Source organism: Myxine glutinosa, chromosome 5 (genome assembly GCF_964187855.1).
Source record: "Myxine glutinosa chromosome 5, kmMyxGlut1.1, whole genome shotgun sequence".
NCBI lineage: Eukaryota > Metazoa > Chordata > Myxini > Myxiniformes > Myxinidae > Myxine > Myxine glutinosa.
This window is the reverse complement of record NC_136265.1, coordinates 168,580,623-168,604,073: the sequence shown is the minus strand read 5'-3', so window position 1 is coordinate 168,604,073 and position 23,451 is coordinate 168,580,623. Positions and strand designations below refer to the sequence as shown.

The 23,451-nt window shown below is 43.2% G+C and overlaps 1 protein-coding gene across 5 annotated transcripts in view; it reads right to left on the bottom strand.

Annotated features, from left to right (window-relative positions):
- Window positions 1-23,451, bottom strand: part of LOC137426754 (SPARC-related modular calcium-binding protein 1) — a 160,219-nt gene that overhangs the window by 121,281 nt on the left and 15,487 nt on the right. For all 5 annotated transcript variants that reach the window (XM_068115599.2, XM_068115598.2, XM_068115596.2 and 2 more), the window contains exons 4-7: window positions 21,769-21,875; window positions 10,051-10,150; window positions 7,553-7,600; window positions 4,460-4,513 (exon numbers count right to left, since the gene is read on the bottom strand). In XM_068115599.2, coding sequence (XP_067971700.2) covers window positions 4,460-4,513; window positions 7,553-7,600; window positions 10,051-10,150; window positions 21,769-21,875 — 309 coding nt within the window. The remainder of the gene's footprint in view (window positions 1-4,459; window positions 4,514-7,552; window positions 7,601-10,050; window positions 10,151-21,768; window positions 21,876-23,451) is intronic.

The window sequence follows — 23,451 nt, the reverse complement described above, 5'->3', positions numbered from 1 at the left end:
GAATATCTTGGTTGGATAAGTGTCCACCCCCCTGAGTTAATACTTGGTGGAAGCACCTTTGACAGCAATTACAGCTGTGAGTCTGTTGGGATAGGTCTCCACCAACTTTGCACACCTTGATTGGGCAATATTTGCTCATTCTTATGAACAAAACTGTTCAAGCTCAGTCAAGTTGTGTGGGGAGCGTTGATGGACAGCAATCTTCAATCATGCCATCAATTGGATTTAGGTTGGGGCTCTGACTGGGCCACTCAAGGACATTTCTCTCTGTTCCTTAGCCACTCCAGTGTAGCTTTGGCTGTTTGCTTCAGGTCGTTGTCATGCTGAAAGGTTAACTTCCGTCCCAATTTCAGCTTTATTGCAGAGGGCAGCAGGTTTTCCTCGAGAATTTTTCTGTATTTTGATCCATTCATTTTCCCTTCTATCCCAACAAGTGCCCTGGTCCCATCCGATGAAAAACTTCCCCATAACATGATGCTGCCACCACCATGCTTCACAGTAAGGATGGTGTTCTTTGGGTGATGTGTGTTGGGTTTGTGCTAAACGTATCATTTGGAATTTAGGCCAAAAAACTCCATCTTGGTTTTGTCCAACCACAAAACCTTTTGCCACATGGCTTCAGAATCTCCGGAGTGGTTTTTTGCATACCTCAAACAGGCCTCAAGGTGGGCTTTTTTGAGTAATTGCTTCCTTCTTGCCACCCTACCATACAGGCCACTCTTGTAGAGTGCTTGGGATATTGTTGTCACGTGCACACAGTGACCAGTCTTCCCCATAAAGGCCTGTAGCTCTTTCGAAGTTGCCATTGGCCTCTTGGTGGCCTCTCTGATTAGTTTCCTCCTTGCTTGGTCATCCAGTTTGGAGGGACTGCATAATCTAGGCAGGGTCTTGGTGGAACCATACGCCTTCCACTTCTTAATGATTGTCTTGATTGTGCTACAAGGGATACTCAAGGCCTTTGAACTCATCCGTCTGTCAGACACTGTCGGGGTAATGTGAGGCCAGATGCTGGATGTGTATGCATTGTTGATTTCAGAGCGACATCAGGATGACAACAGACAAGCAAGTGAAACTCTCCAAGGGAAGTATTATAACTGGGTCCCACTACTTAATCACGTTGAACAGACCCACAGCTTATGGACGACCCAATGGTTGTTTGTAACACGGTGATGGCACACATTACTTCTGGGATAGAAAAATTGATCTTCCTGGATGCTGCTAGGAGGCAAAGAGGAGACCATCCTCATAAACCTCATTCTCACAAAGGTTCACTCCAGTGGTCCTATCGGCAGCTGCAAGCAGTGGGATTTATCCCCAGCTTCAAGGCAGATGAACAACCCATTCTATATTTAGGATCCCACTCAACCTGACGAGCACAGAAACGCCATTGTGTGCCATAAAACCTGGCTCGGCTTTAGCATTCCTCCTCAATGAGTGTAAAGTCATTTTCAGGGATAAAACTTCAATGTCATATCGACTGGCAGTGGAAGCTCTTCCCCGAACGTTGGAAGATATCCTCAAAAGCAGCGACCCTATGGGTGGGATTTTGTTGGTGTTGACAGAAGATTTCTGCCAAATTCTTGTTGTTGTGTGTGGCGGCAAGAAAGCCAACGAGATCGACGTGTGCCTCAAATCTTCACATCTTGGGATGCATGTAAAAACTCTTTATCTGACAACAAGCACGCGATCCTTCCTTCAAAGTGATCACGATGCAGGTCAATTTGCAAAGCTGCTGTTGATGATTGGAGATGGCCAAGTGCCTCATGCTAGTGATGCATATTTCATCAGTATACCACAGAAATTGAGGACCATGACATGTTCAGCCAGAGATCTCCAGGAGAGGGTATATCAAAACTTACTGCAACACTACAAAAGCATCCATATGATGAATCAGCAGAAAAAAAAATCAACTGGGAACTTATACAAAGCTTCATAGGGGAGGCCACCACCTACAAATCAGTAGACAAAGCAATGAGTGATGATGAAGCAATTAAATACCCCACAGAGTTCTTGAACAGCCTGGAGCTCTGAGGCATGCCACCTCACCACCTCCTTCTGAAAATAGGAGTGCCAGTAATGCTCTTAGGCAACCTCAACCTACCAAAGCTTTGGAACGGAACTCGAGTAATCTTCAAAGAGTTGCTGTTGAATCACCTAAATGTCACCATCACCACTGCACCAAACAAGGAAGAACCATAGATTGTCACCAAGCCATAGATTCCAAAGATACCGATCATCCAATCAAACACAGGCTTGCCTTTTGACTTTTGGCGAATTCAGTTTCCAGTTAGAGTCTGCCTCGGCATGATCATCAACAAGACCCAAGGACAAAGCCTCAAGGTTGGCGGCCTAAGTCTTCAAGAACCCTCATTCAGACTTGGCCAGCTCTATGTGGCGACAAGCAGAGTGGGAAGCCCCAAAGAACCAAAGCACATTGTAATGAAGAGAACACTCATAGTATCATTTACCAGGAAGTTTTTCAGTGAGACTAAGTCAGTTGCACTTCATCCTCAGTTCACGATTCAGTCAACCATTGTTGTTGTGATAAATAAATAAAAACAATTTTCGACTCTTCACCAGGTTTTGACTTTCCTGTTCTATTTAGAACAAAGTTTACCCAGGCGAAGAATGGGTATCTTAACTAGTAGCACATATAACACATATAGAAGTAACAAAAAAAGCCTTCAGTGAAAAAAATGCTTAACTTGAACCTTAAAGTCCTGCCATTGTTTGATGATCTTCCTTTTGCTGTACATCATGCATCTCCAATTTTATCCACACCCCATTTGTCTTAGTAGTGGTGATGGTGGTGTTGGTGGTGGATGAGCGCCTACTTTTCAGCAGTTGTCAGTGACAGCACGTTCGCGGCTAATGTCGTGAATATTTTTGCGATAAAGAACCACACGACACCAATCTGACGCAGGGTGCGGAACCGTCTGCTGAGCAGTCATGGGAATCGAACCCACACCGGTAAGGGCAATGCAACAAAACTTTATCCACACCATTATCAAGCTACTTCTGGTCATAGCACAGTACCAGGTAAAAGCAGTTGTAGCGTTCACGACTATGTACACGAGTGAAATCTGAAAAGTTGTCTTTGTTATGGAGGTTCTGAGTGCAATTTTTTTTTTTTTCAAATCACTCCAGCAAATGGAAGATAAAGGCTGTTAACGCATCCCCATCATTATCTTAAAAGTAAAAGCATTGAATCCTAAGCTAAGAAATGGAAAAGTTTTCTTTTCCATCCAAGCAACCAGTATTTGAGGCACTTTGGCCTATGCTATATAAAGGTGAGCACAAAAGCTTTTAGGGATTTGTTAAAAAAAACAATTCAGAGGAACCATGAGTCAGATCATATGGAGCAAATGGTGGTAAACTTTCGGATGAAGGGTTAACGATGGAGCAAAAACAGTTGACTCTCTTTAGAGCGGTTGACCACAGATCAAAAGGTCATTAACTCTCCGATGAAGGGTTAACGATGGAGCAAAAGGTCGTTAACTCTCCGATTAAGGGTTAACGATGGAGCAAAAGGTCATTAACTCTCCGATGAAGGGTTAACGATGGAGCAAAAGGTCGTTAACTCTCCGATTAAGGGTTAACGATGGAGCAAAAGGTCATTAACTCTCCGATGAAGGGTTAACGATGGAGCAAAAGGTCATTAACTCTCCGATGAAGGGTTAACGATGGAGCAAAAGGTCGTTAATTCTCCAATGAGCGGTTAACCATGGATAAAAAGTTTGTTACCTGTCTGATGAGGGATTAGCTCCTGAAATGTCAGCCAGTCCCTGCTTCCCACAGTGGATAGCATATTTAAGTCAATGTCCTATCGATATCATCCATTGTTCAACCTGTCCGCCGATGCAGATCGATACTCACCTTCACCAGCGAGATTATTGAATCGTCATTCTAATGTAATCAAAGTTGTATGTTATATAGATTTTGCGAAGGCATTTTGGCTCAATCATTCAAAATTTATTTTAAAATTAATCAAAATTTGAAAATTGTTAGTCAAATGGGGGTTAAAGTCGAGTTATTAAGTTGGCTTGAACCGATAATTCAATTGGCTCAATTAATCATACGCAAAATATTCGTATCAATGAAGAGCGGACTCTTCATTGATTTTTTTGTTTTTTGATTGACAATTGACAAATTTTTTGACAAATTGACAAATTTGATTTGATTTTTTGATTTGATTGACACGAATTTGTGCAATTTCTCGAGTTGACATCAAAAAAAAGAATCCTTTGGTCTTCATGTTATCAGAACTTGGAATTCGCTTCCATCTGAAACCGTTTTTGGCATCAAAACCTTACCTATATTAGTGGTCAGTTTGAGACGCCATTAATCGGTTTCTTCCCACCCTGTGTGGCCCATGAAGCAACCTCTTATTTTGTTTTATTGTGTTAATTTCTCGGCAAATAAAACTCCAAAGTTTTCAAAAGCACGAAGCAGGACCGACCTTCATCTTCCACCGGTGGTGGCTCGGCCTCCAGGGCAGGTTGCAGGGCTTGTACTGAGCGACAGACACAACTGTCATGAAAGCGTTCAAATACTGGCAATTTCACAGAACAATTTGTATTTAAAGTATCTACCAGCATCGCTAGTTTCCTGTTTATCTTTGTTATAAACTTCAATCAAGGTGTAAACAGAGGTCAAGAAAGAGTTTGACAAAAAAATAAGAAATGGAAGGAATTTATTATCTTAATTCACAGCAAGCTATTAAACTGTGGTCAAAACAACTTGCATGAAAAAAACAAAACAATTTCAACTACAGACTTGGCATTTAATATGGAATATTTTTTTGTGGGGGTGAACTTACTTTTCAAGATGTCTTAGAACCAAAAGTTCATTGGAATTATGTTGAAATTATTCTAGATTTTGTTAATGTGACCTTTAAAAGAAACAAAAACCACATTTGACATTTCGAAACAAATAAATTGATCCTTGAAAGTGATGTAAACTGATATCGAACTCAATTCATGGACAGTACTGTGTTAAACTGCTGTACGTTTTCCAGAAGTATCTCTTTATTTTGCACATTAGCCAAATTTTTTTTAACACAAACAAAAGTTAAATCACGACTGGGATTACAGACAGTAAAATTACAGTTCTGTACTTCGTGTAACCCCCACGAGCATTCAGGAGAGCACGCACACGTTGAGGCATGCTGTTCACGAAATTTGCCAAGGTTTGGACAGAAATCTCTTGCGATTCAGTGACAATAGCCTGCTGCAATTCACGCACAGAGGTCGGCTGCTTGTCCAAGTGGTCGATTTGACGCGTTAATTCTGCCCACAAGTTCTCTATCGGATTCATATCCGGGGACATGGCAGGCCACTCCATATGCTCTACACCATGGTCAGCAAGAAAGTGTTGGATCATGCGAGCACGATGAGGCCGTGCATTGTCATCTTGGAAGACAAAGTTTCCTCAAAAGGCTGCATGAGCAAATGGAAGCAATGTTTCTTCCAGAATGGCCGTGTACTTGAACTGGTTCAGGTTTCCATTCATAACAACCAGGTCAGTTTTGCCCCCTGCATGAAAGGCAGCCCAAATGGTCACCCCACCACCTCCAGCTTGGACTCTTGGCACTATACAATATTTGTTGTAGGCTTCATGCACTTGTCTGTGCACTCGGACGCAGCCATCTTGACGATAGACCAGAAATCTAGACTCGTCACTGAAGATCACGTGATTCCAGTGTCCTGGCTGCCATTGACGGTGCTCTCTGACCCACTGCAATCGGCGCTGGCGGTGTTGTCTGGTCAGGCGTGGCTTTCTCAGGGGACGCCTGGCACGATAGCCTGCTTGAATCAGTCGTTGGTTGACTAGCCTTCTGGATACAGGCACATTTGTCAGTTGCTGCCACTCAGCCCTAAGCCGATTAGCTGACTTGGTACGGCCATTGCGGACTAACCGGTGCAGCTGGCGATCATCCCTCCTTGTGATTCTGCGGGGACGTCCTGGCCTCGGTATTGGAGTAGGGACACCCCTCTGAGCATTTCGTTTCAGGATCTTTGACACCTGACCTTGAGTGATGCCATACTGCCGAGCAATAGCACGCTCTTTCATGCCGTAATTTCGTAAAGCCACCACTCCATGACAAACAGCATTGTTGAGTTGACGGACCATCTCCAGAGGAAGCGGCAATAACTTTTGGAGACGTGCAGCAGTTGTTTTCCACTAATACAGAACGCAACAACCCTTGTATACCCGACTGTGAAGCCAATCGTCAAATGCACCTGTCCGTACATTTTGCCATGCCACTTGTGATATAATCCTGTTGTTGACTTCTTGCTGCGACAGACAATCAGTGACATGGTTCTTTTAACAAATAAATCACCAAAGTGTAAAATAAACTCACTAGATTGATATACTGAGTTAGGGAAAGTAAACCCAAGTCAAGAAAAAAAAAAATTCCATATTAAATGCCAAGTCTGTAGAACTGTGAGCTGTGATAGGCTTCCAGGCAAAATGGGTGCCATACCACGTGACTGATGACGTCATCATTTCAAAAAAAAAAAATCCTCATTGGTAGTCGATCATATCTGTAAAATTTGGTTTGGATCAGTTAAGCGGCTCTGGAGATATGGATTTTCAATTTTTTTCCTCAAATCCAAGATAGCCACCATACCATGTGACTACTGATGTCATAGTTCAGAAACATTTTTAATCATTGGGGAGTTGATCATACGTATGAAGTTTCATATTGATCCATTCAGCAGTTCCGGAGAAAAGGACGTTTAAAGGTTTTCCTTAAATCCAAGACAGCCACCATATCACGTGACTGATGACGTCATAGTTTACAAATATTTTTCCCACGTCAGTAGTTGATCATATGTTTGACATTTTGTATTGATCCATAAAGAGGTATTCCGGAAAATATTGTTTTATTTTTTCCCTAAATTCAAGATGGCGGCCAAACCACACGACTGATGACGTCATAGTTTGCAAATATTTTCCCCCGTCGGAATGTAAACATGCGTTTCAAGTTTTGTATCGATCGGAAAAGCAGTTTCGGAGAAGTGGGTTTTTTAAGTATTATTATTAAATCCAATATGGCCGCCAAACCACATGACCGATGAAGTATCTTTTCGCAAACTTTTGCACCCATGGCAAGGCGATCTAAAATTTTGAATTTTCTAAAATATTTCATAAATCATATTTCTGAAATTTAGCACTGATCCGTTCAGCGGTTCTGGAGAAGATGTTTAAAGTTTATGACATCATAGGCAATGGCAGCCAATGCAAGTCAAAATTGCAAAAACAAAATTCATGATGCACTGTTACATTGGTATCTATAATGAGTTAACGTTTCGTAGATCGAGCTATAACGGTTTTCTCGGAAACGTCTCTACAAAATGTGAGAATAATAATAATAATCCTTATAAGAACAATAGGCTTCCAGTGTGAACCTCAATGGAAGCCTAATGCAATAGATGTTCTCCAATATGGATTTAATTTGTAGCAACAATATCCTGGAACAGGAATACACTCCATCATGCTCTTTTCATGCCCATCAGGTAAAATAATGAAGAGTTGAATTACGAACCTCTGTGTTTCCGAATTTCTTGAGAAGTTCTTCTCTCGGAGGGAGCTCCTGAAAGCAAAGTGAAGTTTTAATTCTATTGAAAAGACAGTGGCTGTGATTTATGTGAAGTTTGAAAGATTTCATTCTTTAAATTACTACTGCATTTTCTACAGAATTTTTTTTTGGGGAAAGCCAAACAGGTAGAAATAGAATGGCACGAGGTAGCGCATAGCTGGCATACCTTTGCCAAGCTGAACAGGTTACGTTTGGTATCCCACTGATAGACCAGATCTGGATTTGAACCTTAACCAAAAATCAAATCTTTTAGTACTACTTGTCACACACCGAATCTGTCCACCAAGTTTTGTCCGAATCCGTCCACAATCCTGCTCACATATATCTTAAGATATTCTGCAAACAGGCATACAGACAGACAGGGATGAAAACATAACCTCTGGACACCTTAGCTGGTAGAGGTGATTAAAACCAAGAGAACCAGCATTAATTTCAATTCCTGAGAAAAGATGATTGATCATGCGAGAATAAAAAGAAGAAGCAAATTCGACATTTTAAAGTATATTACACAATTTGAAAGAATTATAAGCATTTCATATAACTCACCTACTCTTCGCAAAGGACACCATGGGATCCTTAACATCCACTAGCATCCACTAACTTTAACAGAGTTTCTTAGACCTAAGGAGTACTAAACCTCTATTTAGGTTTTTTTTTTCTGTCAATGCCCGAGCTGTATCTCAGAGCCGGCTGAGACTTTCACAATTACCTTTTACATCAATAATGGGAAAACAATGTATGTGACCTTGACCTAATGTTTTACCTAAAATTTGACCTAAAATTGACCTTGACCTAATTTTTAAGGCCATGACGTAATTATTTGATGGAGGTTTGACCAATCAAAATAAAACTGCCGTCTCTAGATAGCCTAGAGCAAGTTGCATGTATGCTTAATTTACGTCATACCCCTCCAGGTTAAAGGTCAAGGTCAAATGGCAGTCTGAAAAGAAAAGAAAAACGCGTTTTTCTGTCATCGTTCAATTTTCCCAATGCAAAATCTCAAAGACCGTTTGGCCTTCTAAGATGTTATTACATCACTAGCCGAAACCCGTGGAACATCCACGGAAGGGAGGATGTGGTGTATGGATAGAGTGTACCATTATGGATGGCATAGGGGATTTGCTTGTCCGAGTAAGAGTTAGGAAGAAAGATGAGAATGAAGAGTGCGTATATGAACAACGATCGCTGACACCGGCACAAATGCATGCTCTGGATTGTCCACTCAGTGGACGGCTTGCTTTCGCCTTCGCCTGTCCAATCAGCGGACGGCTTGCTTCGCCTTCGCCCAGCAGACGCCAATACGATGGCGTCATAATATGGCGTCATATCGACAGTTAATCGGATGCTTTTGGGCCCCAACGTCGGCTAATTCAGATTTTTCGAGTATGGCTGTACGTGATAAACAAAGAGCGCGGTTCATAGATCGTAAATCCATTAGTGCCATGGGCATCGGGTCACTGGGTGTGGCGTAAAAGGGATAACAAAGTCGAGTCCTTACGCTATTATTATATAGACTAGCCGAAACCCGTGGAACATCCATGGAAGGGAGGATGTGGTGTATGGATAGAGTGTACCATTATGGATGGCATAGGGGATTTGCTTGTCCGAGTAAGAGTTAGGAAGAAAGATGAGAATGAAGAGTGCGTATATGAACAACATATTTATTGCAATCTACTTAAATGACAACGCTACGATATACTTTTGAAAAATGAATGGATTCGTAATAGGAATCGGCATAGCACCACTCTGGGATTGTCCACTCAGTGGATGGCTTGCTGTCGCCTTCGACTGTCCAATCAGTAGACGGCTTGCTTCGCCTTCACCCAGCAGACGCCAATAAGATGGTGTCGTATCGGCAGTTAATCGGATGCTTTTGGGCCCCAACGTCGGCTAATTCAGATTTTTCGAGTATGGCTGTATGTGATAAATAAAGAGCGCGGTTCGTAGATCGTAAATCCATTAGTGCCGTGGGCATCGGGTCACTGGGTGCGGCGTAAAAGGGATAACAAAGTCGAGTCCTTACGCTATTATTATATAGATAATAGGGTATCTGCACTGAAGTTGTGCACCTGATATTTGATTAATGTCCTTGACCTACCTTTTTCGGATTACTTAATTTGGTTTGTGACCTAATTAACAATAAACACCTTTTTGATCATAACTTGAATAAATTTCCACCGATTTTCATGATGTTGAGCTTTATGGATAGAATGTAGATGGGGACACATTTTCTTAATTTATACTCTAATCCTAAATGTTGAAAGTCAAGGTCATATGGTGCTCCTGAAAAAAAAAGGCCATCATTGGATCGTATGTGATGAGGGGGGATGATGCTTACCCTTGGCGATCGCTTTGTGATCACAGATACCTAGTTAGGCTCGTGCATTTGTAGTACAAACAAGACACTAATTTGATCAAAAGCTACTTTTAAAAACAAAAATCACCTGAGCATGTTGGCATTCCATTGTGAACCGACGTTCCACCAATCGGCCTCCCAGAAGGGGTCACACACCAGCAGTAACCAGTGGAATTATGGCATTGGATCTAAGGTTTAAAAGAAAACCGATTGTTTGAATGAATGGTCAACTTCCTCAACGGCCACAGTTGCCAACCAGACACAGCATCACCAGAGCAGTCGAGGAGACTTCAAAAATTACTTAACAACTGACTTCATTGATTCCGCAATCTCCTTAAATTGGATGCTTTGGAGCAAACTTTCAAATACAGGTAAACAAACGCTGCAATCATCAAGTAAAACATCATTTTCGAAAGCAATACAAATTTGACCGAAAGTAAAGGGCAGATGACAGATTTCTGTAAATGTATACCCATTACAAACACAAGGTGCCTAAATGTGTAAAATGTTAGGTTCATATTATAATTTCTGTGGCATGAGCTCCAAATGGATGGCCCCAAATAATAACACCTCGGTTGCTATTATCAAGTTGCTATTCATGTTCCTCATAAAGAGCTTGGTTAATGCAAGCAACAGCTGCTCTCAAGGGTCATACAAAAGACAATTATTCATAAAAATAATCTTTATTTTAATGATTTATCATGACAAACTCAATAAATTAATGAGCTTCTTCAAGGCAATAAAGTCTACTATGACTATCCCAATTATTCACACTTTCTTGTATAGTTGGCCCTGGAACGTTTTTAGCTCAAGTATTTCTGGATTTGGTCGGCCAGGCCTGACATTCGACTGAAAGTGGCAGGAATTTGCAATTCGTCACTATCGATTTGCAGTGAAAATTCAGTGAGTTCACTGATGACCTTCAGTAAGGTGGGTCATCTGCTTGCTCTGCCTGGTCTGCTGTACTTCTTGTTTTATTAATTTGTTGTTCTATAATCTCTGCCTGGCCTATAATTAAGCCTCCTCCGATAGCATGGTGGAATGATTATACCCGTTAGAGCAGTTGTTTCTACAATTAGTGCCCCTAATTTTTAATGGTCCCTCAGAGTTTCTTAGACCTCTAGGAGTAGCCAACGAAAGCAACATTTAGAATTTTTTTTTATTCCTGCACGGCTGCACTTCTAATTTCCGAGCTGTATATCGGAGCCGGCTGGGACTTTCAGAAAGAAATTTTGCAACAATAATGTAAATAAAAAAGTATCTGCGGTCAACAATTTTTTTGACCTTGACCTAATTTTTAAGGTCATCCTGATCTAGTTATAGACATTTTTACATTTTCACCATAACTCGAGTAAGGTTTATCCCTTCAGAACGAAATTCCCCTCCCTGGAGAGCCAGGTGCGAGGTGCATTTACGTTTAATTTACGTCATGCCCCTTCGGGTTCAAGGTCAAGATCTAATGAAGGCCTGAAAAAATAACTTGTTTTGTCATCAATCCAATTTGCCAATGCGGATTCTCAAAGGCCGCTTGGCTTTCCATTCCAAGATGTTCTTGCATAATGATAGTGTACCTGCACTGAAGTTGTGCACCTGATATTTTTTTCGTGTCTTTGACCTACTTTTTTGGATTGTAACCCGATTAACATAAAACACCTTTTTGATCATAAGTTGAATAATATTCCTCCGATTTTCATGATGTTGAGTTTTATGGATGGAGTGCAGATGGTGACATATTTTCTCAATTTACACTCTATCCCTAAATGTTGAAGGTCAAGGTCAAATGGCGGTACGAAAAAAAATGCCATCATTGGATCACGGGCCAAGTGTAATTTGCAGGCGATTACCAAGGGTAAGCTGGGGGAGGCTTACTGTTGGCGATCGCTTTATGATCACAGATATCTAGTTCTTGGCTTGCTGTTAATGTTGTCAGGAGAAATTGGTACGGGAGGAGTTCTTCACTCAAGATTAATTTTGTCTCCTACCAGAGCGAGGCTCATGTAAAAGTAAGGTTGAATTGGCATTGCGGTAGCAGTGCAACTGGGTACAACTGGCATGTGAATGAACAAACAGGAGATGAAGAGGGAAAGAGAGGGAAGGGTGAACGAGAGGGAAAGAGAGAGAGCAAGAGTGAGAGCGAGAGCGAGAGCGAGAGAGAGAGCGAGAGAGAGAGAAAGGGGAGAAACACCATCAATGGGGATAATAAACATAATGGGTCAAGATGGGGGATAACTCCATGGGGGGCTGCTTGAAGCCATGGAAGGAAGAGTGGGAAAGAACAGTCAAAGAAAAAAGGAACAAAGGAGTTGAGGTATGCAGTCAGCCTGGACTTTGGAAGGTACTCACAATAGTCAAAGACAAACTAAATCTTTTTTTATTGTTCAATATACACGTATCTATAATATGCAACTTGTGAAATGACGTAATCTGTTCCCAAATGCTCAAAACGCATGGCAGAAACCCCGAGCAACATCAGTCCTCAGGGCCGGGAACATATTTATTTTGTGCCAGATAAGGATTATGACATAAATGGCTCACAAAGCTTCTAAAAGAAGCTGAAAACACTTGGAAAAGTACCTGAGAGATTTGGAGAACTTTCTGATTAACTCGTCCAAAAAGTTGATGTCTTGCAGCCTGTACTGCAAAAACTCCCATCGATGTGGGCCTGTGAAGGCTTGTTGGATGGGCTGTGGATGGCATGTTCTACCCTACCCAACCTCCCTGATCATCCCTGTTAGCTGTGAGTGGACTTTGAACCTTGTGGGATTACTTTGTGTGGACATGGCAGACTTGTTATATTAATGGATGTCTGCAATTGGAAAGATGATGCTGTCATTACCAACATTCAGGCAGACCTCCCAGAGGTTTGGGTACTTTTTATCACCAATGGGAAGGTAATATCTGCAGCTTGTCAATGCACAGGGTAAGATTAAAATGTTTGGGAGGAGGAGGGGTAGGGGTTGGAGCTGTATGGGCTGTGAGAGCCGTTATAAATACATATTCTTCGTTTTGTTCTAAGACCACAAGAGAAATTATACAGCACTGGATTTTTGCATCTATTGGTAAAAGGAGAAGTGTCCACCCGTTTGTGTACAAATTCACTTGTACGAATAGAAAATGGTATGAACCCGACTCCTGTCATCCACGAATATTTCTCATATTCCCTATATTTCTGTGAGTCACATTTGCATTGAGGAACACAACAATTATGGTTAACCATTTTGAAATTGCCACTCTTTCGTCTAAATGCTGAAAATTATATTTAAATGACGATTTGAAATACAGAGTTCGCGCTCGCAATGTGAGTTAAAAGTGCCCAACAAGCCGAACCAAGTCAAGGACAACACACTCAAAGCGCATGCACAAAAGGCCGCATTTTGCATACATTCATACATCATTTTGAGAAAGTCATGCATTAATCTCAATGAGTTTTATTAATATGTACACCTCATTATACTTTTATTTTGGCAGGTCTTGGGCTACTATGATCATGCCATTCGGATAACTTTTTGAAATGCTCCACTTATAATCACATTTTCCATACCAATGCTCTGACAGTTGAAATTCATGGAACTTGCAGTTTTCATGACAATAAATAAAATAAATGTGATGACGTCAGAGTTGGGAGGGGAAGCGAGGGGGGAATTTGGAACCCATTGCTTACACATTCTTGTGAAAGCAGAACTCAAATTCTGTTTTCAATCCATCTGGTTATCACAGGTGTAAAATTCCTTGATGCTCTCAGGCATTGTGTATGGATGCATAAATCAATCAAAAAAGAAAAACAAAATACCTGGAGTGCGATATTATCAGCCTGCTCTTGTACAGAGTCATCTCGATTGGCACGCACTCACTTATCTCAAAAAATATGAAGAAATAATGGTTCCAACTACGTTTGCACAACTTCATCACCGTTCAGTTTCCTTGCCTTCAATGCATGAGACTGTTCTGCTTTACAAAATGGTTCATCAGGTGGTGATTTGGTAGTGGTAATGAATTAGGAATAAAACCGCTGACTTGGAGGGTTCGTGGAGCGGATTTCGGGTCCAAAGACTGGCTCTGTGCATGGTCCATGCAGAGAGAATTCCTTCTTGAACTTGAAATTTTCAATATTTAATCCATGACAGCAAATCGGAGTGAGACTGCTGTTGGCATTGCGATGCATACCTGCGCTACGTTATGTATCCAACAACAGCAATGTAACAATATGGGCCTAGCGTCACTTATTGTACGCATTGTTCATTTAAATGACTGCAAGGTCAGCCTCGACAATGATAACAAAACACATTTCTTCCAAAAAGATCAGAATAGCTTAATCACTGAATGTTTGAAACACACATGGCTGAAAATATGATGCAACATCGTTGGTGAAAAATAAGACGCGTACCAATGCAGACTAGGCCCATATAATAACAAACCCACAATGGCCTCAAAAGTTTTATGTTAGATGTTTTTTAAAAGTGTTACGGATCCGTCATTTCCACCTTTGTTGTTATTATATACTTGTAGGATATTTAGTTTCAGGTAATATTGTTGCTAAGATTTTTGTGTGAAATGGAGATGACTTTAGTAAAAGGTAAAAGTAAATGTTTGTGAAGGAAAAAGGAAAACGTGGCAAAGAAACCAGAAGAGGAGAGAGATTGAGATGGGCAGAGAGAGGAGGAGAGAGCTGTGAGTCACATCGAGGCTGCGAGCGGACTTTTTTGATATTGTTCGCGAATGAGTTGACGTTTCCCGGGAAACGGATTGCCCGCGACATCGTCACATATTGTGAATGCAATTAAACCTGCATCAGGTTTTATGACCAAGTGTGAGTTATTGTTGGAGGGAGCAAGCCCCTACATTACAGGCCGATATGGCGAAGAGACTGTCCGCTTGGTGCATTTTGTTTTGTCACTGGGATTTCCATATCGACATCATTGTGTGGAGCGCCGTTGGTTTACCTATCGGCTAAATTCCCATATCGACCTCTCACCTCGTAACTCCTCATTCGCCGTCATACCGATACCTGCCTGTTTTCGTCGTTCTGCACGACTTCAACCAGGGTGGGGATCCATGCACGGACTTTGGGGAATGTTACATTCCACTCACGTTTGGCATATCGTGAGTTCATTGCTTTGAGAGCATTGTGGAATGATGGTACCATCACATGTATTGCTCATTTGATGCAAGTGATATTTTCATTGTACTTTCTTTAATAGTGTTATTATTGTGCATGTGAGAGTTCTTAATACAGTTACTTGTTTTGTTCTACAATTGCATTGGTGTGGTTTTACCATGGTTTATTCGAACACGCAAAATAACAAATCTTTCTTCCGCGTTCCCTCTCGAGACTCGGAGGTGCACCGTAACCGGAGTTCGGGAAGGTAATACGTAATAAAAGAAAGAAAATAAATCATTACTAATTATAGAGACTGGCATATTTAAAAATAAAAATCTGGCGTTTATTGGACTATTGAGAGTATCTGACTCAATCTGAGCAAGGCTTCTTCAATGCCCCTTGTAAGTAAACTCAAACTTTTACTTGAAACAAAAAAGAAGCATCCTCATGATCAAAAACAAGGATAGACAAACGAGAAATTTATTTATCACCATTAAAAAGCCCGCAAAAACGACGGGTTGGAAGAGTTTATTCAATGGTGTCAGCCTCGTGAGCATGCCCAAGTCTGAAGCCTCGGCCTAGTGTCAGGTGTACTGATATCTTCTTTATTTATTAGACATCCCACGGACTTAAATGAATAGGAGATCTCGCGAGATCTTGGAGATGGCGGCAGGGATTTTCGAAGCTCCACACGGTCTCCACGTTTTTCGAAGTTAAGTCTGTTCACAATTGTATTTTGTCGAAACTGTATTTATCTTTCGGGGTGTGAAGTTATTGTGTGCAACTTTGGTTGTTTCTCGGTGTTTATCTTTCATAAATTGATCGTCTGTTTGCCGTGTCGCGAGCAAGGCCTTTGCCGCGTCGCGAACGATTTGAAATCGAAGTTAAGTGATTGTTCCCATTTGTATTTTCGTTAAAACTGTATTTATTTATGGTGTTGTACGTATATTGTGTCCCGACGAAGATTTTTCGGTGCAAATCTTTCATACCTGTATTGAAAATCGTGTTAATTCGTGTCGTGTCTTGAGGCCTTGTACAGTGTGCACTGTACAACCTTGAGGCTTTGTTTTTCTCAGCGGTCCGTCGTTTGTGATCCAATAACTTTCGTTCTCTGTATTCCCAGTCTTTTCACCCATAGCCTACTTCCTTGTGTAAATCTCAACTCAAAAAAAAAAAAAAAAAAAAAAAAAAAAAACATTTCCTTCTCTGTTCTCATTCGTTTATTCATTCTTATTCGTTCGTTCGTTCTTCGACCACGTGTTTCTCCCCCATTTCCCCAGATAGTTTTCACTCATTAACCTTCAATGTTTACACTTTCCCCTCAAGTTATGTATTCCGTCATATTTTATAACACCTTTTTCTTCTTCTTCTTTAAAAGGCTGCTTTCGACTTGCTCACCAAATCAATTCATCCCAAAAAAAATATCCATCTCCTATAGTGCCTTTTTTCTACATTCCCTAAACTCTCCTGCACTCCATCCTCCATCCAGCGTCCTTAAACATATTTTTAACTCGAAGGTCACAAGAAACTCATTTTGCAATAAATGTTCGTTTCCCATAAATCATACACTTTCAAAAATCCAATCTCACCCCTCCCCTCCAAATCTTCCCCATAACCCCTCCCCTCCAAATCTTCCCCATCACCCCTCCCTTCCAAATCTTCCCCATCACCCATCCCTTTCAAATCTCCCCCCTTGCCCCCTCCCTCCTAAACTACCCCCTCACCCCTCCCCGCCAAGACGCCCCCTCGCCCCTCCCCTCCTAGACTCCTGCCTCACCCCTCCCCTCCAAATCTCCCCCATATCCCATCCCTTTCAAATCCCTCCCCTTGTCCCTTCCCTCCCAAACTCCCCCCTCACCCCTCCCCTTCAAATCTCCCCACCCTCATTGCTTCTCAATTTCCCCCCTCTCACTCCCCCTCCTCAAAGCGTCCTCCCCGCTTCTTCCCCCTTCAAACTCTCACCTCCATCTCCCCCAACCTTCTGCCTCGCTCTTCCCCCTCCTCAAATAACACCTCATTGTGGCTCACCCAATCACCATCAAACCTTTTGTCCGCCCCATCCTTCCCTTTCTCCGAGCTATTCTGAAATCTCTGACACACCTTCAACAGCTCTCCCTACCTCTTCCACCTCTTCCACATCTTACCCTACCCCTCCTCCCCCCTGTTCTGTATCTGATGCTCCCCCTTCCTCTTCATTAACGGTATGGACCTCAAACATCCGGGGCCTTCGTTCAAACTTAACTGATCTCTCCATACAGGTTGCTTCTGTCAAACCAGACGTGATCTGCTTAACAGAAACTTTCCTCCTTTATGATGTCTCTGATTCCATAGTATCTCTCCCGGGCTACTCCCTCCTCCGGTATGATAGACCTGAGCCTCGTCCTGGAGGCGGGGTTGCTATCTTTATCAAAAACTCTCTTCCTCACTCGCCCTGCACTGCACTCTCTCCACCTCACCCCCAGGAATACCTCTGGCTACGGCTTCCCCTTCGCTCCCACCTCTTGTTCATATGTGTGTTGTACCGTCCACCAAACAGTGATGACTCCATCTACATCTCGCTGTCTGATGATATGGACCAACTTCTATCTACTCATCCCAACACTCTCTTCCTCATATGTGGTGATTTCAACTGTCATCATGCCAGTTGGCTGGGTGTGGGTACCTCTCTCACCAGCCATGGCTCCTCAGCAAAGGACTTCTGCGACTCACTGGGACTGACACAATCTGTCAATTTCCCGACCCGGATCTCAGTCAACGGAACATCTTCTCTTCTGGACTTGGTTATGACTAACTTCCCTGAAAATGTCTGCTGCTCTTCTTCTGCTCCGATCGGATCATCTGATCATGTCCTTGTTAAAGTGGACATCTCTCTGACCATCCTCAGGGAGCCTGCTCAGCGTCGACGAGTCTGGCATTTCACTCAGGCCAACTGGCACGGTCTTCAAGCAGCTATCAATCATCTGGACTGGTCTCCCATCTCTACCACCTCTGACATCAACTCATCCTGGGAATTCTTCCAAAGTAAATTGCTCTCTCTCATGCACAGATTTATCCCATCTCGTCTTCAGTTGTCATACCCTTCCTCCCGTCCATGGTACACGGAATCTTGTGGTGAGGCTGTTGCCCAGAAACAACTTGCCTTCGTCTCCTGGAAAGCAAATCCAACGGAAGGAAATCTCATTTCCTTTCACAAAGCCCGAAACAAGTGTGTGTCCACCCTCAGGAGAGCCAGGAAACAATATCTCTCCGTTCTCAAGACCGAACTCTCTTATCTGTCTCCCTCTTCCAAATCCTGGTGGCGTCTGGTCAAATCCGTTTCTGGTGTTTGTTCCCCCTCCATCCCCTCCCTTACCTCAAACGGCTACACAGCTGACTCCGCACGTGAAAAAGCTGAATGCCTCAACTCTGTGTTTGCCTCTAAATCTTGTGTCCCAAACCCATCCCTCTCTGTACCCACCATACCCAGTCGTACCCTGCTGCTCCTGGACTCCGTGTCCTTTCCTCCTGACAAGGTGGAAAAGTTTCTGTCAACCCTCGACTCTGATTCTGCAACTGGACCCGACGGCATCAGCCCACGGGTCCTAAAATCCTGCTCTGCTGCTCTATCTCACCCTCTCTCTGTTCTCTTCACCCTCTCTTTTGCTCAAGGTCAACTGCCATCTGCTTGGAAATCAGCCAACATCACCGCTTTGCACAAAAAAGGTGCAAAAACAGATCCTAGCAACTACAGACCAATCAGCCTTCTCCCAATTATCAGCAAAGTCATGGAATCCATCATTGCTTCGGATATGAAATCTTTCCTCTTCTCCAATGGCTTGATCTCTGATCATCAATTTGGTTTCAGACCAGGTCACTCTACTCTGGACATGCTGCTTCTGCTGTCTCAACAATGGATGGAGGTCCTCAATGCCAAACAGGAAATTAGAGCCGTCTCCCTCGACATATCACGTGCCTTCGACACGGTCTGGCACCCCGCTCTGCTCACCAAACTCTCCTCCTTTGGTATCCATGGAAATCTCCACGCATGGCTGGTGGACTTCCTCTCTAGTCGTCGTCAACGTGTGGCCCTGAATGGGTTTCTCTCATCTCCTCTTCCTGTTCAGGCTGGAGTTCCCCAAGGCAGTGTTCTGGGCCCCGTGCTTTTTCTGGTCTTCATCAATGATCTCTCTGACTCTCTCGAAAATCCTCTCTATCTCTTTGCTGATGACTCCACTCTCTGCCGCTCCATTCCTCTTCCCTCAGATCGGCAGTCTGCTGCCTCCTCACTCTCTGAAGACCTGGACAAAATCACAGACTGGTCAAACAAGTGGAACATGTCTTTCAATCCTGACAAATCTCACACTCTTACTATGTCTCTCCGAAAAGATCGACTGGACAACCCTCCCATCTACTTTCTCAACAATCCTCTCCAAGAAGTTCTGTCGCTCAAGATTTTGGGTCTCACTATCTGCCATGATCTTTCTTGGGAAAACCACATTTCCAAGCTGGCCTCCAAAGCCAGTCGCCGACTGGGCATCCTCCGTCGTGCGAAGTCCTTCCTCGGCACACCTGAGCTCCTCACCACATACAAGGCTTTCATCCGCAGCTCAATGGAATACTGTTCTCCCCTATGGGCCGGTGCTCCTGCCTCACACCTAGCTCGGCTTCACGCTGTTGAAACCAAAGCTTTCAGAATTATTGGAATCTCCCGCGATGAAGCTATCTCTGAGGGCCTTTCACTCACTCACCGCAGGCAGGTAGGTGGTCTTTCTGTCTTCTACCGACTCCTCTCCGGCCTTGCACCCCCAGCTCTCTCTGTGCTCTGTCCCCCAAATATTCCTACAGGTCGCACAAGATCTGCCAGCAACCCTCTGATGGTTAAACTGCCGAAATCTCGGCTCTCTGCTCACCTTCACTCTTTCATTCCTCTTTTCTCCCGCCTCTGGAACAAACTCCCTCACTCCCTTCAATCCCACTCCTCCCTACAGGTCTTTAAAACAGCTGTTCACCACCATCTCTTATCTTCCCCCATCCAAAACCTTGATCTTTTCTACCCCCGCTAATTCACCCCAGATCCACCTTGTTTGAAATTCCAACTTCTTTCCTGGAAGTCCTGGCAGTGTCCATATGTTTTATACCTCTCCCGTCCCACCGCCCCCTTCCCACGCCCCACCCCCCCCCCCCAAACCCCTCGCCCTCTCTCAGATCTCTCGATGTCTCCATGTCTCTCGGTCCCTGCTCTCAAATGTTGTGTTTGTGTCCTTCCCCCTCTCTCCCCATCTTGTCTACCGCTCCCTATGTTATATGTTTTATGTGTCGGTTTGTCTTTCTGTGTGATTAATGTTCGCTCTTTCACGAGCCTCGATCTTGTATACAAAAAAAAAAAAAAAAAAAAAAAAAAAAAACCACTCCTTTTACTCTGATCACGTTGCACTTCACAACCCTGCGCCTTGTATTTTTTTCTTTTTTCTGTACACCGCCCTTGAGGCTCGGTTTGCAAGCCACCGTCTACATTCACAATAGAAGACATAATTACTCTTTTATGGAAAATGTTTTTCGAGTTTGTTTTATCCTCAGAAATAGACTGTAGTGAACACACATTTGTGTTAAAAGATTGGACTTAAAAAGCTACCCTTATGAAGGGGGACAGACATCTGTACAAACACACAAACTGACATTGTGTTTGACATGGTAGATTGGAACTTTATGTGAAGCACAATTCGTTTTAAATTAATCAACAACAACCCATAATGTCACTTAAAAAACCCCCATCGAGCATTTAAAAGACTGTTGCAAAAAAGGCAAGATGACATTTGAACGGCTCGTCCAACCTACTTGCGCTGAAAGCTGTCTGAAGTGACTATTTCTTCTTTTTTCGTTTGCAGCACATGGCTGCGCGTGACGTCATTTGTGGGGGCACAGCTGTGTCGCTGATGCAGTGCCCCATGTAGTTTGGAGCAGAAATTTTTGATTTGTTCAGGGTGTCGGCTAAAGCTCGCCTGCTCTTTGTAAAGAACACCGTGGGATCTCTAACGTCCAACAACTAATGCCGGTAGATGCGACACCTGGTTTAACTTTCATCTCAGGGACGGGACACTTTGTGATGCAATGCCCTGCCCGCAAAGCACCAATCTGACATTTTATAGTCAGTTCGGGAAGCGAACCAGGCTAGGCAGCTGAAAGGTAAGCCAGTACAATACCTCTGCACCATCCAGGTGGACAGTTAGCTTTTATATGCCATTAAAAAGTTGACCACCTTCCATATATATTTTGAAGACTTCCTGCAGTAGACCTCTCTATTCAAAATACATCTTACTATAATTCACCAAATGTCTGTCCGTCCGACTGTTCCCAGGTACCGCAAAAACGGCTGAACCGATCGCAACAAAATTTTGGGTGGGTAATCCTCGGACCCCCTGGATTAAAATATGCTACATTGTTTTCCCAATTTTCCAATTTTTCCAATTTTCCAGTTTTCCCAAACACGATGGAACAATATTTACCGATATGAACAGTTATGTGGCTTTTATTTAAATTCTACAAATACTGTTTAGATTTTGATGATTTGCGTGTGTTATGATTCAACGGATGTTTATATGAATCGTTTAAAATAAAAAAAACCTTCAATTTCTGATATTTTGCCTTTTCATTTGGGCTTCCCAATTGAAGCCCCGCCCACAGGGCGGGTACCGTTGCTAGTAGGAATAATGACATCAAAAGGTCTCTTACTGGAGCGTAACTGCCATCAGCACTGCACTGTGGAATGAAGACCCCAAGAACCTTGCGCCTCGCCTGCTCCGCAGCATGTTTCCTTTCTGCCTGGCACCGCGACATCTCTGTAAAAGCACAGCACGCTTGGTTCACGCCTTTGCGAGATATTAAAGCCAAACTCAGCCTAAATCTTCCACAATTCAAGTATACTATAATATAAGTATACTATTATATAACGTTATATTCAAGTATAAGTATACTGGAAGTCCTAGCAGTGTCCACGTGTTTTATTTTTAACCTCTCCCACCCCCACCCCATCCCAAGCCTCCCCCCCCCCCCCCAAGCCCTCTCCCTCCCACAGATCTCCCGATGTCCCTGATCTCCATCTTTTTCTCCCGCTCCCTTTATCATGTTTTATGTGTCAGTTTGTCGTTTTTGTGATCAACGTTAGCTCTTACACGAGCCTCGACCTTGTATACAGAAAAAGAAAAAAAATACGAATCATTCTATGGAATTATGTTGCTTCGTGGACACAAATCTACACCATCTACTGCACTAGACATGCAGATGATACGAGTATCAGGTATCAAAAATAAAGTCTGGTCATGCAATTAGAACCAAAAACAATGGCAAAAGTATGCAGAAAAGACGTTTGTGTAGTGCATGGTGCCACGTACGGAGTAATAGCATGTGTACGTAATAAGAAACCAGTCTTTGCATAGGTAAAGGAAGTATCTGCATCTGTGGTTATCCCTGCTCCAAGGTGGGTAATGCACCAGACCATGTCCGCAATAGAAACAGACAGAGGGATTTACAATCCTCTGATGCAAACACCAAGGAACACACTCCTCCATTCACTCGAGCCCATCACTCCGGTAAACACCCCGGTCAAGAATATGCCGAAAAACTTCCGGTTGCTACAAAACGACCACGTCACCAGCTCAATGTCCCCACAACCACCAACCCTCATTTATTATAAATGTGACGGGAATCTGAGAAATTTTCTGGTGAAAGGAGCATTACCCTCCCACCGGGAACCTTCAAGTGCTCAAGGAAATGCTGTAACTGGTGTGCTTTCATCGAGATGTGCATCTCAACCACAGGACGAAAAAGGTTCTCTGAGAATCACTGGTCATTTCACCTGCACCTGAGCCAACATCATATTTTGTAAATAGTTTCAAGTGTTTGTTTGTGTGTTACTCTTTCAGGGCCGTAGCATGTAGAGGCCCCAAGTTTTGGGTACTTCAGAATCTGGCCAAGGTTTTGAGCTACCACACGTTGGCCTTGACGACCGTTTTGTGGCCACAAAAGGCCACTGTAAAGTGTATATTGGGATGTAGGGTCAGGCCGTGCTGTCGCTGGCCATCTTTTCCAGGGCGGTTGGCCTACCTCACTGTGCATGAAATCTCTTGGCAGGATTGTTGTAGCACACTCGGAGCTCTCCAGTCTCGGTACCAGTCCTGTTGGATAGGTGTTTAGGAGACGGGGTGTTGTCCATCACAAAGTTTGCCATCCCTCGGATGGATGTTACAACGAGGACCCGTCTCCGAGCATTAGTTGCCAATGTACATTGTGCAGCGCAATCACCGCATTAGCACATAGCCCAGCACGTACAGCTTTGTAGTTTCTAACCGCTTTTCACCCCTCAGCCCAAATTGGGCTAAGGGGTAAATTGTCGTCACGGGCGTCGTCCGGACATCT